We start from the raw sequence: 13,945 nt of genomic DNA, 5'->3' as shown, positions 1-13,945 counted from the left end.
TCCGTCAAGTCCGACTCCGGGTCACACGGACCAGAAGATTCAAGTCTGACTCATCCTGCGGTAACAAGACGCCAATTAGAGGGAAAATGCCGGAGCCTTCGCCGCCCCCTTGTGTCGCCCCCCCCCTTACGTCCCTTCACTCTCAGTGAACTCAGCCACCGGGTGAGAGCCTGGCGCGGCACCGGGCACAGAGTTGAAGACATGTAAATATTTAAAACCTTTCATACAGAGAAGATAAACTCACAAGTCAGATAAAAACACACAAAGATTCTGCTAAACCTGCCGTCTTTGGGTGGAAAACACATAACTACGGTTCTAAAACTTTAGCTTAAGAATGACGTCGGAAACAGAAACGGTCGAATTTAAAAACTAAATTCTAACTCATTTTCTACTCGCCCTCATTATTTTCAGAGTAATCTGTGCCTTTTTTAGAGTTATAGACAAACAATGTATTAGCATGCTAACGTAGCAACTGATGCTAACTTGTCTTGGTCTTCATCTTGGTCCAAAAAAACACCTAAAAACATCCAAAAACTTCTCCTCTGTCACGTCATTCCGTATTGAAGCCTCGACATGAGAAATTGTTACGAAAAATTAAATAAAACTTTAATTTAAGATTGTTTTACCGGAAGATCCCAGGCTATGAGCGTAAATCTTGCGTTTCAATTGGATGCACTTGGAGCTAAAGCTAATAAACTGAGATATTCCTGGAAAAAACAATCTTAAAATATAGACTTTAGACACGTTTTTCGGGAACAATTCCTCATGTCGATGTTAACAATGTATTTTGATGTTTTTAAATCGCTTTTTGGACGAAGATGAAGACAAGTTAGCGTCGGTCGCTACATTAGCATCGACATATATTAGCCTATGACTCCGATAAGGAACAGATTACTCTGTAAATAATGCTCTTGAAGCTAAGAAGCTACACACGACGGAATATTTCAGCAAAATCGTAGGAATGTTTGAGTTGAAATCTCGACACGATTCCATCAAGGATCTCCTGCGAGACATCAGGTCTGGTCCGTCAACAGGAAGTGTCTTTTTTTTGTTCGTGAAGAAAACAAGCAAATCTAATTACTTTTTTTGTTTTTTTCTTTTTTCATCCGATTTCCTGTCCTGATTGTATCTGCAGCTGCCAGGTGCCACCGGCGCCGGGGCCCGAAATGTCAGTTTCTGGTCCAGAAATAACCGTCAACACAGGTGCGTCTGATGAGCCTAATGAAGCGTCACTTCCTGGACGCCATCATTAACGCCTCGCCGGGCGCCTTTTCTTCCCACGCCTGCGGGTCGTCCAGACGTTTAGAAAAAGAGGGAGGACTCGTTGCTACGTGTACGTCCTCGAAATTAAATAGAAATGCAGATGTGACTGTGGAGGAAAAACAAGAGCTCAGCAGTTTTTGAAAACCATAACAAGGACAAAACTCCACATGAATCCAGAGAAAACAAACCTGTATCTTTGATTTCTTTTTTTTTTTTTTTAACTTTACCCATAATCCATTTCTCCCCATCATATCTATTTTGGAAGTATTGGGGCCAGATATAAGAAAATGTACAGCCTGTATATAAAATCATATTTTCTAATATTTACTTTATAAACAATCTCAAGTTGCACAAGAATAAACTGGTTAAGAAACTGTAATAATATTTATTAAGTCTAGCTTTTAACGGATTTATTATCGTTATTTTAAACCGGTTGTGCTCGTTTAAGATTAAAAAACATTTTACAAGACTTTGTAATTCTATACTTACAATTTTTTAAAGGACAATTTGAACAAATAACTGCACAATTTCACCAAACACACGTTGTCGTCTAACAGGGTTATCTAATAAACTATATAATAAATGATCTTTAGTTGCACAATTAACATTGATTCATCACTAAATCTCTCGCTCGTCATCCATTATTGTTATTTTTTGAGTTGGTTCTATGGCTGGACTACAGTTTCCTATCTGGCCCCAGTACCTGGTGGAGCTGGATGAGATGTTCACGAGATGTTTCTCCATTAAAAACCGTCATTATCGGAGTCGGGGCGACTCAGCGGATGCGTTGGTTCCAGTCGTGAGCTCGAGTTCTCTCACCGCTGTACAAGAAACGAGGCCTGAAGACTCTCAGTCTTTCCTGCTCCTGGTCGTCCTCGCCCTCGTGGCTCTCTTCAGTCGAGAGTCTCTGTGGGGGGGAACTTCCTCTCCGGCTCCACAGTGAACATCGGGAGAGTGAAACTCCAGCTGCGCCTCAGGGTCCACCAAAGACTCGAGGACTCTGCCGGGACACACGGACTGACCGGTTGAGGGAGGAGGGGACGGGAAAGAGAAGACGATGGGTTTGTTTTTTTTGTGTTTCTCCTTGGATCGGACAAGACAAGAGGTGGATCAGCAGGACGGAGGAAGTCTCCTTGTGGTGGTTCAGGGGCTGGCGGGGGGCCGCGGTGAGGGGCAGGAGCCCTGGCTGTCGAAGCTGGCCGTCCTCGCCTTCCACTGCAGGGACAGACACACTCAGCACATGACTCACGCAGCATATGTCTTCCTGCTGAGAACCTATTTCAGGCGACAGCAGATCCGGGCCACAGAGCTGGAAACGACATTACGGGCCACATATGTGGGACCGAGACACGCTGTCGGGGTGAAATCTAGTGAGAGGTTTTGTCGACGACACCCCGGACTGAATATGTTATTCCCATGTGGAACACGAGGCTTCTGGGAAAACAACTGGTCTGAGAGACTATAGAACTGACTGGTTGAAAGCAACATTTAGATTAAGGAGATAAACATTTACACTTCCTTCTACACGTGTAGTCGAGGATTGTAACCGTTGTGTTACTTCTATATTCCTCACTTTTGTTCTCAAAGCTTGTGCTTGGAAAGAGACTTGAGTTTTTAACCTTGAATGCCTTTAAATGCAAACTGAATCTTTCTGTTGTTTTAATGCAAATGTATTTCAGTTCAATGTGTAAATTCGCTGCCTCTTGGCCAGGAATTAAAAAAAGGTTCAAAGAAAGAAAAAAAAACACCAGAGGGTTCTCTCTTCATCCAAACACTCATTACAGCAAATCCCTTTCAGTAGTTATCAGACAAAAACATATTCTTGAAAACGAACTTCCAATAAAATAATACAATCGCAGAAGAATTACTCAGCGAGGCTTCGTAGTATTATTCCGTGAGACTACGTTGTATTACTGCAAGTCTCCGTAATATCACTTTGCGAGGCTTCGTAGTATTATTCCGCGAGGCTTCGTAGTATGACTCCGCGAGGCTTCGTAGTAGGACTCCGCTAGGCTCCGTAGTATTACTCCGTGAGGCTTCGTAGTATTACTCTGCGAGGCTTCGTAGTAGGACTCCGCGAGGCTACGTAGTATTACTCCGCGAGGCTTCGTAGTATGAATTCGTAGTATTACTCCGCAAGGCTTCGTGGTATTACTCAGTGAGGCTCCGTAGTATTACTCAACGAGGCTCCGTAGTATTACTCAGCGACACTCCGTAGTATTACTCCGCGAGGCTCCGTAGTATTACTCCGCGACGCTCCATAGTATTGCTCCGCGAGGCTCCGTAGTATTACTCAGGGAGGCTTCGTAGTATTACTCCACGAGGCTTCGTAGTATGATTTCGCAACGCTTCATAGTTTTACAACGCGAGGCGCAGTAGTATTAAACCGTAAGGCTCCGTTGTATTGCTCCGTGACGCTCCGTCGTATTACTCTGCAAGGCTCTGTAGTATTACTCCGCGAGGCTCCATTGCATTACTTTTCAAAGCTCTGTAGTATTACTCCGCGAGGCTCCATTGTATTACTCTGAAAGTCTCAGTAGTATTACCCCACAAGGATTTGTTGTATTACTCAGCGAGGCTTCGTATTATTGCTCCACGAGGCTTTGTAGTATGACTACTCGAAGCTTTGTAGTATTACTCCACTGAGTCTCAGTAGTATTACTCGAAAGGTTCCAACATATTACTCAGCGAATCTCAGAAGTATTTCTACGCTCGGTCCATAGTAATAATCCTCTTTATCTCTTTTGTAATTAAGTAACATTTTAAAACATGTATCGGTAAAAATAAACACTTATTAATGAATACAATAGTTGTACTTGTCGTATATTTTAACAATACAGTTTTGGAACCACTCCCCGTCTCTCACATCACATGACTAGATCACACACTTCTCATTGGTCACCAGCAGCTCTGGGTCACTTGCACTTTATATTGGTGAGAAATGAAGGAGAAAAAAACACTTTTATATTTCTACGGTTTCTTCTACCTCCTTCTCGGACTTCTTGGACTCCAGCAGGGGGTGCCAGTGAGCGATGGGCTTGCGAGGGTAGGCCAGCATCTCGTTCCAGTGGTCTCTGCCCAGACCCTCGGCGTGGCATCCCAGCCTCATCACGCCGATGATCTCATTATGACCGACCCTGTGGGGACACGAGAGGCCGTGTGACGAGACCTGAGCGGACACTTCATGCAAGTGTGGGAGGAAACCATCGACCCGAGGAGACGCCGCTCCTTCGACTCACGTGTCGCCAAGGACACGCCAACGCTAGCGTGTAGATAGTCGTGACTGCTTTTTCTTTTGGTAATTATGCAAATATTATACATTTCGAAGACGTGGAAATGTATCAGTGTCGTCGCAATATTGATCAGTTTACATTTCTTATGATGTAACTTTGAATATTTTGATTCAAACGTTCTTTAGAGCAATAAATATATATAAATAACATAAATACATTTGTTTCAAACTATTTTATGAATTAATTTGTATATAAAAAAAGTTGTATTTGTTTTTTATTAATTACTGAATTCAATTATTTGTATATTTAAATGTTTAATTAGTTTTTATTGATTAACTGAATTAAAAGTTGATTTATTGAAAAGTTTAATTCGTTTTTATTTAGTAATTTAATTCAATAATTAATATATTGAAAGGTTGAATTGTTGTTCAGGAAATAGTTCAATTTAATAGTTTATATATTAAAAGTTTTTTGGGTTTTTATTTTAATAGTTTAATTAAATGATGTATTAATTGAAAGCTTTAAATTATTTTTAACAATTAAATCAATCCAATAAATGATGTATTGAAAGGTTGAATTTGTTTTTCATACATAGTTTAATTTAATTATTTCTTAACTGAAAAGTTAAAATACTTTTTAATGATTAATTGAAATTAATAGATTCTTTATTGAAAGGTTGAAGTTTTTACTTCATAACTTAATTAAATAATTTGTATAATAAAATACATATTTTTTTTTACACTAGTATAAAATAGTTTCATTAAATACAGTCTTTATTAAAAGGCTTAAGTTTCTTTGTGTGGAATAATTGAATAAGAACATTTTTAGTTAAAACGTTTATTTATCGTTAGATAATTTTTAAAGGAATTTTAATTAATAATACAAACAAATATTTTAACAAATACTATTTATTTAATTACAATACTTTTTTAATTAAATATTTTATATTCGTAGCAACTAAAATGTAACAAACTAATGTTGGTAAAGTGCCGCCAGACAATACTAAACGATCTACTTAATCAAACATGTCATGTGATCGTCTGCGAGCCACATGATTGGCTGGAAGTTCAAATCCAATCATAAAAAATAAAAAAAATCTAAATTTCAACCTTCAAACAATCACATTCAACCATCGAACATCTCAACGACACTGGTGAACTTCCACGTCCACGTCACAGACACTCATCTACGCACAGGTCGTAGTCCATGACGGAGATGTGGAGGCTGACGTGGTCCATGCTGTCGGGCGGGATGTCGAAGATGATGGCCTCGTTGTACGTCGGGTTCAGCGTGTTCTTCTTGATGCTGGTCTTCTTCTTCTTCAGGCGGCGCCCGTCGCAGATGAGCGACACCTTGACGTACGGATCTGAACACAACAAAAACACAGACGTCTTAGATGTGAAGTGATGATGCTGATGGGAGAAGAACGAAGGATTCAAACACGTCCAGAGGTCGTGGCATGAGTCTCGAGCACAGATGACTCTGCTGGTAAACAAGGAGAACGATGGTTAAACAACACTGATGGACGCTGATGTTTCCTCCTCTCATGATTCAAACTGACGCTTGCGTCTCTCAGGGGCCGACAAGAAGCGAGAAAGCAGTTGATGATCCACAGATGAAAAGTGAGGGAAGCTCACATTAACCAGACAACAACGCCTCGGTTACTGGCGAAGACTTGTCGCTGGAGAAACGGCTGGAAACTATTGAAACAAACATCAGGCCAGTATTTGCTGACAGTGACTTAATATGCTGCGGAATATTAATACGGACTGCGGCAGCCGAGGAAGAGCTGCTCTGATCACACTCGTGTTACGGGTTTTAACTGAATGCGTTCGCTCTATGGTTACTTGAAACAATAAAGGAAATAAGAGCCTAAATTTTTGCGCTTGATGGATCTACTGACTCCCTTAAGAAACATCTTAAGACGTTCTTATTTGTTCAGGCTTTTCCTGGAACTCCTGTTGTGTTATCAGTTTTATCTTGATCTTTAAAGTATATACTTTATTGAATATTGTTTTGATTGTTTAAGCGCTTTGTGACCCTGGTCTAGAAAAGCGCTATGCAAATAAAAATGACTTACTTACTTACTAAATATGAGAGGGAAACTGGAAAAATGGTTACTAAAAATACAATAAAAACAAGCGTAAATTACTTTATTAGTTATTGTATTTATCTAAATAATATATATTTTCCAAATACTCCTTAATATTCGCTTAAATACGGCAATGAATACTCATGAAAATGACAGAATCCCTATAATCATATTGAGCGTTGAGCAAGTAATGCGAAATAAAAACAAACACAATAAAAATGTTGGTTTCTACATGACCTTTGACCTCATGAGAGCCACATAAATGCACTCAAAGAGCTTTTCTTGTCGAGAGACATTATGACATCAGCCTTTAAAAAAGAAACAAAGTAGGTTCCAGTGAATGAAAGACCTGAAAAAAACCTTTTATAATATGAATAAATATCGTGTGAGTGTTTCTTCAAGAGTTGTTCCTACAGAGTTAATGCTGGAAATGTCTTTAATTTAAGTTACTTTCGGTTATTTTCGTAATAATTAAACACGATAAGAAACCTTGATAACCTCAGAACAATAAACTACAACAATCATTTTAATCCATTTGTCGATTCAACTTTTCGTCGCCAACTTAACAAAACACTTGTAATTACAATCATTTGAAACGTATTTATCATCAATTTCCTGCTGGTTTGACGCTCATTAAATGACAAAAACGAGTAAAAGTTGTAGAAGTGTCTTATTGGAAGCAGGGTTCAGGAAGTCTGGGGACGTTGGAGTGGTGTGAAGTGGTGGAGATGAAAAAGAAAAGAACATCAATAAGTCTCGGTGGAGTCCTGATGTGTGAGGCCAACACACACACACACACACACACACACACACCTGAGTATCCAGTGATGTCCATGGCTTTCAGGTTCCTACACTTGATGACGGTGAGTGTGAGACGGCCGGCTGTCGGCAGGTAACAGAGTGAGAACATGATCTCCCCGAGGTCCACGCTCTCCTGCAGGAACAAGAAGTTTCACCGTTTTTTATTTTGGCTTTTGAATAACAACATTGAACTGTAAACGCGCAGGAAGTGTCTGGAGGAATGAGTGGATTTTTGTTTGTGACCTTGAATGAGAGAACATCCAGTGGATTATAAAGAGCTCAATATCTCTCAGTGGAGGTTACACAATGAAAACAGCCTTATAGAACATAAACAAATACATATTCATGAGCAGCGTCATCGATCCTTTAATTAAAAACGACTCACAGCAAACACTTCTTCAACAGATCAACATAGAAGAAATATGTGTAACTAGTTCTTTAAAATATTCTCACCTTGGAATGGATATATTCAGCTGTTTGAATAATTCATGACACTTATACTTTATACACCTTGCTGTGCATCATGATATCATATATTAAGACTTTATTTATTTGTTGTATCAATGCTGTTTTAATAAATAAAACATTTGCACAGATTGTATTCTTGAGTTATTTTTGTATCTTGTATTTTTTTTTTATTTGATCAAGATTCTATTTTTGATTTGTGTATTTTATCAAGATTGTAATTTTGTATTTTATCAACAATGTTTTTTTGTATTTTATCAAAATCGTATTGTAGTATTTTATATACAATGTGTTTTTGTTTTTTATCAAGATTATACTTTTGTATTTTATCAACAATTTTTATTTTAATTTTATCAAGATTGATTTTTTGTATTTTATCAAAACCGTATTTTTTTTATCAACAATGTCTTTTTGTATTTTTATCAAGATTGTACTTTTGTATTTTATCAACAATGTATTTTTCTATTTTATCAAGATTGTATTTTATCAAAATCGTATTTTTGTATTTTAATCAACAATGTATTTTAATTTCTTATCAAGATTGTATTTTTGTATTTTATCAACAATGCATTTTTGTATTTTATCAACAATGTATTTTTGTGTTTTATCAACAATTTATTTTTGTATTTTATCAAAATTGTATTTTATCAAAATCGTAATTTTGTATTTTAATCAACAATGTATTTTTGTATTTTATCAACAATTTATTTTTGTATTTTATCAAAATTGTATTTTATCAAAATCGTAATTTAGTATTTTATCAAGAATGTATTTGAGTTTGTTTTTTTATCAGGATTGTATTTTTGTATTTTATCAAGATTGTATTTTAGTATTTTACCATGATTGTGTTTAGTCTGATTGGACAGTGATGTGTATTTTTTTGATACCTTTATGCAAACAGATGCTGCTATAAATGCAGATTTCTGTGTGAGATGAAATATCTCTCTATATATAATATGAAAGTACATCAATATCACAGTAAAGACGTCAATATTTTCTCACCAAGACACCACAAGACTGATGAAGAAAACTCTCGACCGAACTGTGAGTGCCTCGGTGGTCTTGAGTGACTTGTGAGGATCACGGGGGGTCGAACACCCCTGATCCCATCTGAGGCTAAAACCCTGACGACTGGTGAATCCGGGACACAAAGGCTCTTTGATCCGTTTGCTGAGGAAGTCCTGCATCTACAGTCTGAGGAGAATCTCAGGAATAATCCTGGGCCTCAGCACAAATGTCAAGCGCTGCTAAAGTGTGAAGCAACACTCGGATTGTTCCGGAACCATCGGGCTCACCATGTTTTATCTCGGCTCCATTAATCATTTTCCCAGTCAGTCAGTCAAGTGAACAAACATTTAGCCGTGAACTTAAACATCTGAGCAGCTGAGATGTCACTCAAAACTATTATAATGGAAAGAATAGAGACAAAAGTTCAGAGTCAAGAGAACAAAATCATCTGTCAAAGATATAAACAGAGTCACAATAGTCAATACATTTCTTTATTCTCTCTATATTTCTACTTGTTAAATCCACTGATTCGACCCGAGAAGGATCAGCTTCAGGACCTGAACCCACGTACCTAACAGATCCGTCTTCCAACAGCTGATTCAACTCCTGCTAAAATAGTTTGTTCGGATCGAAACAGGAAGAAGCGACCGTGTGGTTTCTCCTCCTCTTGATCTCAGGGTCACAGCTTTGAGGTATCGACGTTTTTTGTTTTTTTTTGTTCCGAATCTCAATGATCTTCAGCAAAATAATTGATCCGATCCCACCTCCCTCGGTGTTCGCGCCTCGAACAAAGACCCTCGGTCGGCGCCGCTCAGTGTGAGCGAAGCAACTTTGCCATAAAATCGTTGGAAGGTTCAATAAAGGGAGAGCAGTCTTTGGCCGGCCTTTCCGCCTCCTAAGCAATAACGCCGGGATTATTGAACGACTCCGGCGGAGTCTCAAGTTCAAGAACCCGAGGGTGAAAATGTCAGATTTAAGGGCTTTGTGAGAGTGATGAAGTGATGGAGTCTGAACTAGGCCCGCGATACTTTGCTCTACGTCTAGAAGGCATCATTAACTGCGGTGGAGATAGCGAGGATATTGCTGAGGTTTCTACGGAACTAGTATCTGTTCCTAATAAGGACCGACTGGCTGAAGCGTCAAAATGACTCGCCTCGAGCAGATCATCGGAACCACTTCAAATGTGATGAGCTCATCGTTTAGCTAGAATAAGGTAGTGTCAGCCTTAACACATTTGCTTTAGTAGGAGCTCAGTTTTCACCGAAAGTCAGAGTCCAAGTTTAATAATGATAAACAATAGGCCTGAAGCGATACACTAATCTCACGATACGATTTATACAGCTCACGATATATTCACATCACAATACGATATATTCAGCTGATGATACGATATATTCACATCACAATACGATATATTCAGCTGATGATACGATATATTCACATCACGATACGATATATTCAGCTGATGATACGATATATTCACATCACGATACGATATATTCAGCTGATGATACGATATATTCACATCACAATACGATATATTCAGCTGATGATACGATATATTCACATCACGATACGATATACTGTATATTCAGCTCACGCTACGATATATTCAGCTTAGATACGATATATTCAGCTCACGATACGATATATTCAGCTCACGATACGTTATATTCAGCTCACGATACGATATATTAAGCTCACGATACAATATATTCAGCTCACGATACAATATATTCAGCTCACGATACAATATATTCAGCTCACGCTACGATATATTCAGCTTAGATACGATATATTCAGCTTAGATACGATATATTTAGCTCACGATACGATATATTCAGCTCACGATACAATATATTCAGCTCACGATACGATATATTCAGCTCACGCTACGATATATTCAGCTTAGATACGATATATTCAGCTCACGATACGTTATATTCAGCTCACGCTACGATATATTCAGCTTAGATACGTTATATTCAGCTCACGATACGATATATTCAGCTCACGATACAATATATTCAGCTCACGATACGATATATTCAGCTCACGATACAATATATTCAGCTCACGATACAATATATTCAGCTCACGATACAATATATTCAGCTCACGCTACGATATATTCAGCTTAGATACGATATATTCAGCTTAGATACGATATATTTAGCTCACAATACGATATATTCAGCTCACGATACAATATATTCAGCTCACGATACGATATATTCAGCTCACGATACGTTATATTCAGCTCACGATACGATATATTCAGCTCACGATACAATATATTCAGCTCACGATACAATATATTCAGCTCACGATACAATATATTCAGCTCACGATACAATATATTCAGCTCACGCTACGATATATTCAGCTTAGATACGATATATTTAGCTCACGATACGATATATTCAGCTCACGATACGATATATTCAGTTCACGATACGATATATTCAGCTCACGATACGATATATTCAGCTCACGATACAATATATTCAGTTCACGATACGATATATTCAGCTCACGATACGTTATATTCAGCTCACGATACAATATATTCAGCTCACGATACAATATATTCAGCTCACGATACAATATATTCAGCTCACGATACAATATATTCAGCTCACGCTACGATATATTCAGCTTAGATACGATATATTTAGCTCACGATACGATATATTCAGCTCACGATACGATATATTCAGCTCATGATACGATATATTCAACTCACAATACGATATATTCAGCTCACGATACGATATATTCAACTCACGATACGATATATTCAACTCACGATACGATATATTCAGCTCACGATACGATATATTCAGCTCACGCTACGATATATTCAACTCACAATACGATATATTCAGCTCACGATACGATATATTCAGCTCACGATACGATATATTCAGCTCACGATACGATATATTCAGCTCACGATACGTTATATTCAGCTCACGATACGATATATTCAACTCACAATACGATAAATTCAACTCACAATACGATATATTCAGCTCATGATACCATATATTCAGCTCACGATACGATATATTCAGCTCACGATACGATATATTCAGCTCACGATACGATATATTCAACTCACAATACGATAAATTCAACTCACAATACGATATATTCAGCTCATGATACCATATATTCAGCTCACGATACGATATATTCAGCTCATGATACGATATATTCAACTCGTGGTACGATATTTTCAGCTCAAGATATGACATATTCGACTTTGAAAGCCCAATATTAATAAATAAATAAATGGTAAAAAGTTTCTCATGAAATAAAATAAATCTATACAGTGCTTGGGAATATCGATACCATAACCTGAAAACTAACTTGTTTTCAAACTTTTTTCTCTTTATGATGCTCCCGTGTGATCTGCTCAGGAGAGGAATGAAAGAACGTCTAATATCTTCATAAATTCAAGTGTTATTTTAGGTTCTTACCGCAGGAATTAAAGAGTGATTAACAGTCAGGCAGTGTTCGAACCCGGAGGCAGTGAAGGAGTCGCCTGAGGAGACAAGTTTTGCTGAGTCGGGGAAAAATCTTTTGGATATCTGCTGCGACTTTACGCTGATATAATGACGCCTCAGATGGTGCTTGAGCTTCCAGTCGTTTATCAGTCTCATGGGATACACGGCTAATTTTTCCTCTTGCTGACAGCCGCCGTCTTTACGCGATACAAGAACATCTGAGTTGGAAACTTGTTTTTCCGATGATGGCCAAATTGTCCAATCCGGCCCACCATGTCAATTTTTGTGGCATAATTGATACAGTGACCAATGAAGATGTCAGTGTTAAGATAAGGAACATAAATATTGAACAGAGTACAACTAGTATTTGTGTGTATAAAAAAACAAAATAGAAGATGAAAGAGTAAGAGAAGAAGATCTTTGTCAAAGTGTTGTGGACAACTCTGCTCTCCTCAGAACAACTTCAAGCCAAGCGAGCCGACAGACGCAGAATGACAATGTGACCGCGGTGACTTCTCTTTCTCCGAGTGGACAAGGTGTCTAAGAAACTCTGAAGGACGCTCGACAAACACAACTCGGACCAACTCATGCCTCGGATGAGAAGACTGTGGTCGTTCAGAAAGTATAAAAGTACACTTGAAACCTCCTCAGATTTACTAGAAGACTTGGTTTCAGCGAAGATTGTTTAAAAATAGTTCTAGTCTCAAGACTGGAGATTGAACGTCAAGACAAGTAAACCATGATAATGTGAAGTGAAAGTCAAAGAGAAAGCTGAAGGTTCGAGCTTGAGAACATAAATTCCCAAACTGTCTCTTTGCTCTTTGTTCTAAGTCACATCTAATTACATTGGTAAGTAAGTAAGTAAGTAATTTGTATTTATATAGCGCTTTTCCAGACCAGGGTCACAAAGCGCTTAAACAATCAAAACAATATTCAATAAAATATATACTTTAAAGGTCAAGATAACTTGATACAAGTCCCATGATTATTTTATTTTGATTCATTTTTTTATGAAAAATTGCTGTATTTGCTGAGGGATCAATAAAGTTCTACCTTACCTTACCTTACCTTATGATGCCTTTCTATAACTTTGCTTTACAATATTATGTTTAAATTCTACGTCTATGTTGCCATGTCAAAAGTGATCGACAGCTGTGATTGGACAGCTGGGCGGCAAAGCATTAGAGACATTTTTATTCTTTAGGCTTTTCCCTGAGAATCCTGTGTTGTTCTCTGTGTTATCTTGACCTTTTAAGTATATATTTTATCGAGTGTTGTTTTGATTGTTTAAGCGCTTTGTGACCCTGGTCTGGAAAAGCACTATATAAATATAAATGACTTACTTTTTAGGTCACCATCACTGAGAGACACCTTGTATGCAATGTTGAGTTTCTCGAGTTCAAATAAATGTTGTTAAATTCAACGGTAACTACTTTGTTAAATGTGGGTGATTTTCACATCGTAACCCAACAAACAGGGGACGACTCTACACGCATATAATCGTAAACTATATTCATCATCTCATTGATGCTACTGGCATTTACGGGTATTTGGTGACCTTATAAAAAAAT

The 13,945-nt window shown here is 37.9% G+C and overlaps 1 protein-coding gene across 1 annotated transcript in view; it reads right to left on the bottom strand.

The window, feature by feature from the left end:
* Positions 1-429: 429 nt before the first annotated feature.
* syt6a (synaptotagmin VIa) overlaps positions 430-13,945 on the bottom strand; it is a 65,571-nt gene continuing 52,055 nt past the window's right edge. Inside the window, exons 4-7 of the mRNA XM_087781549.1 lie at positions 7,402-7,522; positions 5,691-5,862; positions 4,250-4,400; positions 430-2,478 (exon numbers count right to left, since the gene is read on the bottom strand). Coding sequence (XP_087637675.1) covers positions 2,407-2,478; positions 4,250-4,400; positions 5,691-5,862; positions 7,402-7,522 — 516 coding nt within the window. The 3' untranslated portion in view covers positions 430-2,406. The remainder of the gene's footprint in view (positions 2,479-4,249; positions 4,401-5,690; positions 5,863-7,401; positions 7,523-13,945) is intronic.

The sequence above is a fragment of the Callionymus lyra genome, chromosome 19, assembly GCF_982586985.1.
Source record: "Callionymus lyra chromosome 19, fCalLyr1.hap1.1, whole genome shotgun sequence".
NCBI lineage: Eukaryota > Metazoa > Chordata > Actinopteri > Syngnathiformes > Callionymidae > Callionymus > Callionymus lyra.
The sequence above is the reverse complement of the archived record's forward strand: the minus strand, read 5'-3'. Positions and strand labels throughout refer to the sequence as shown.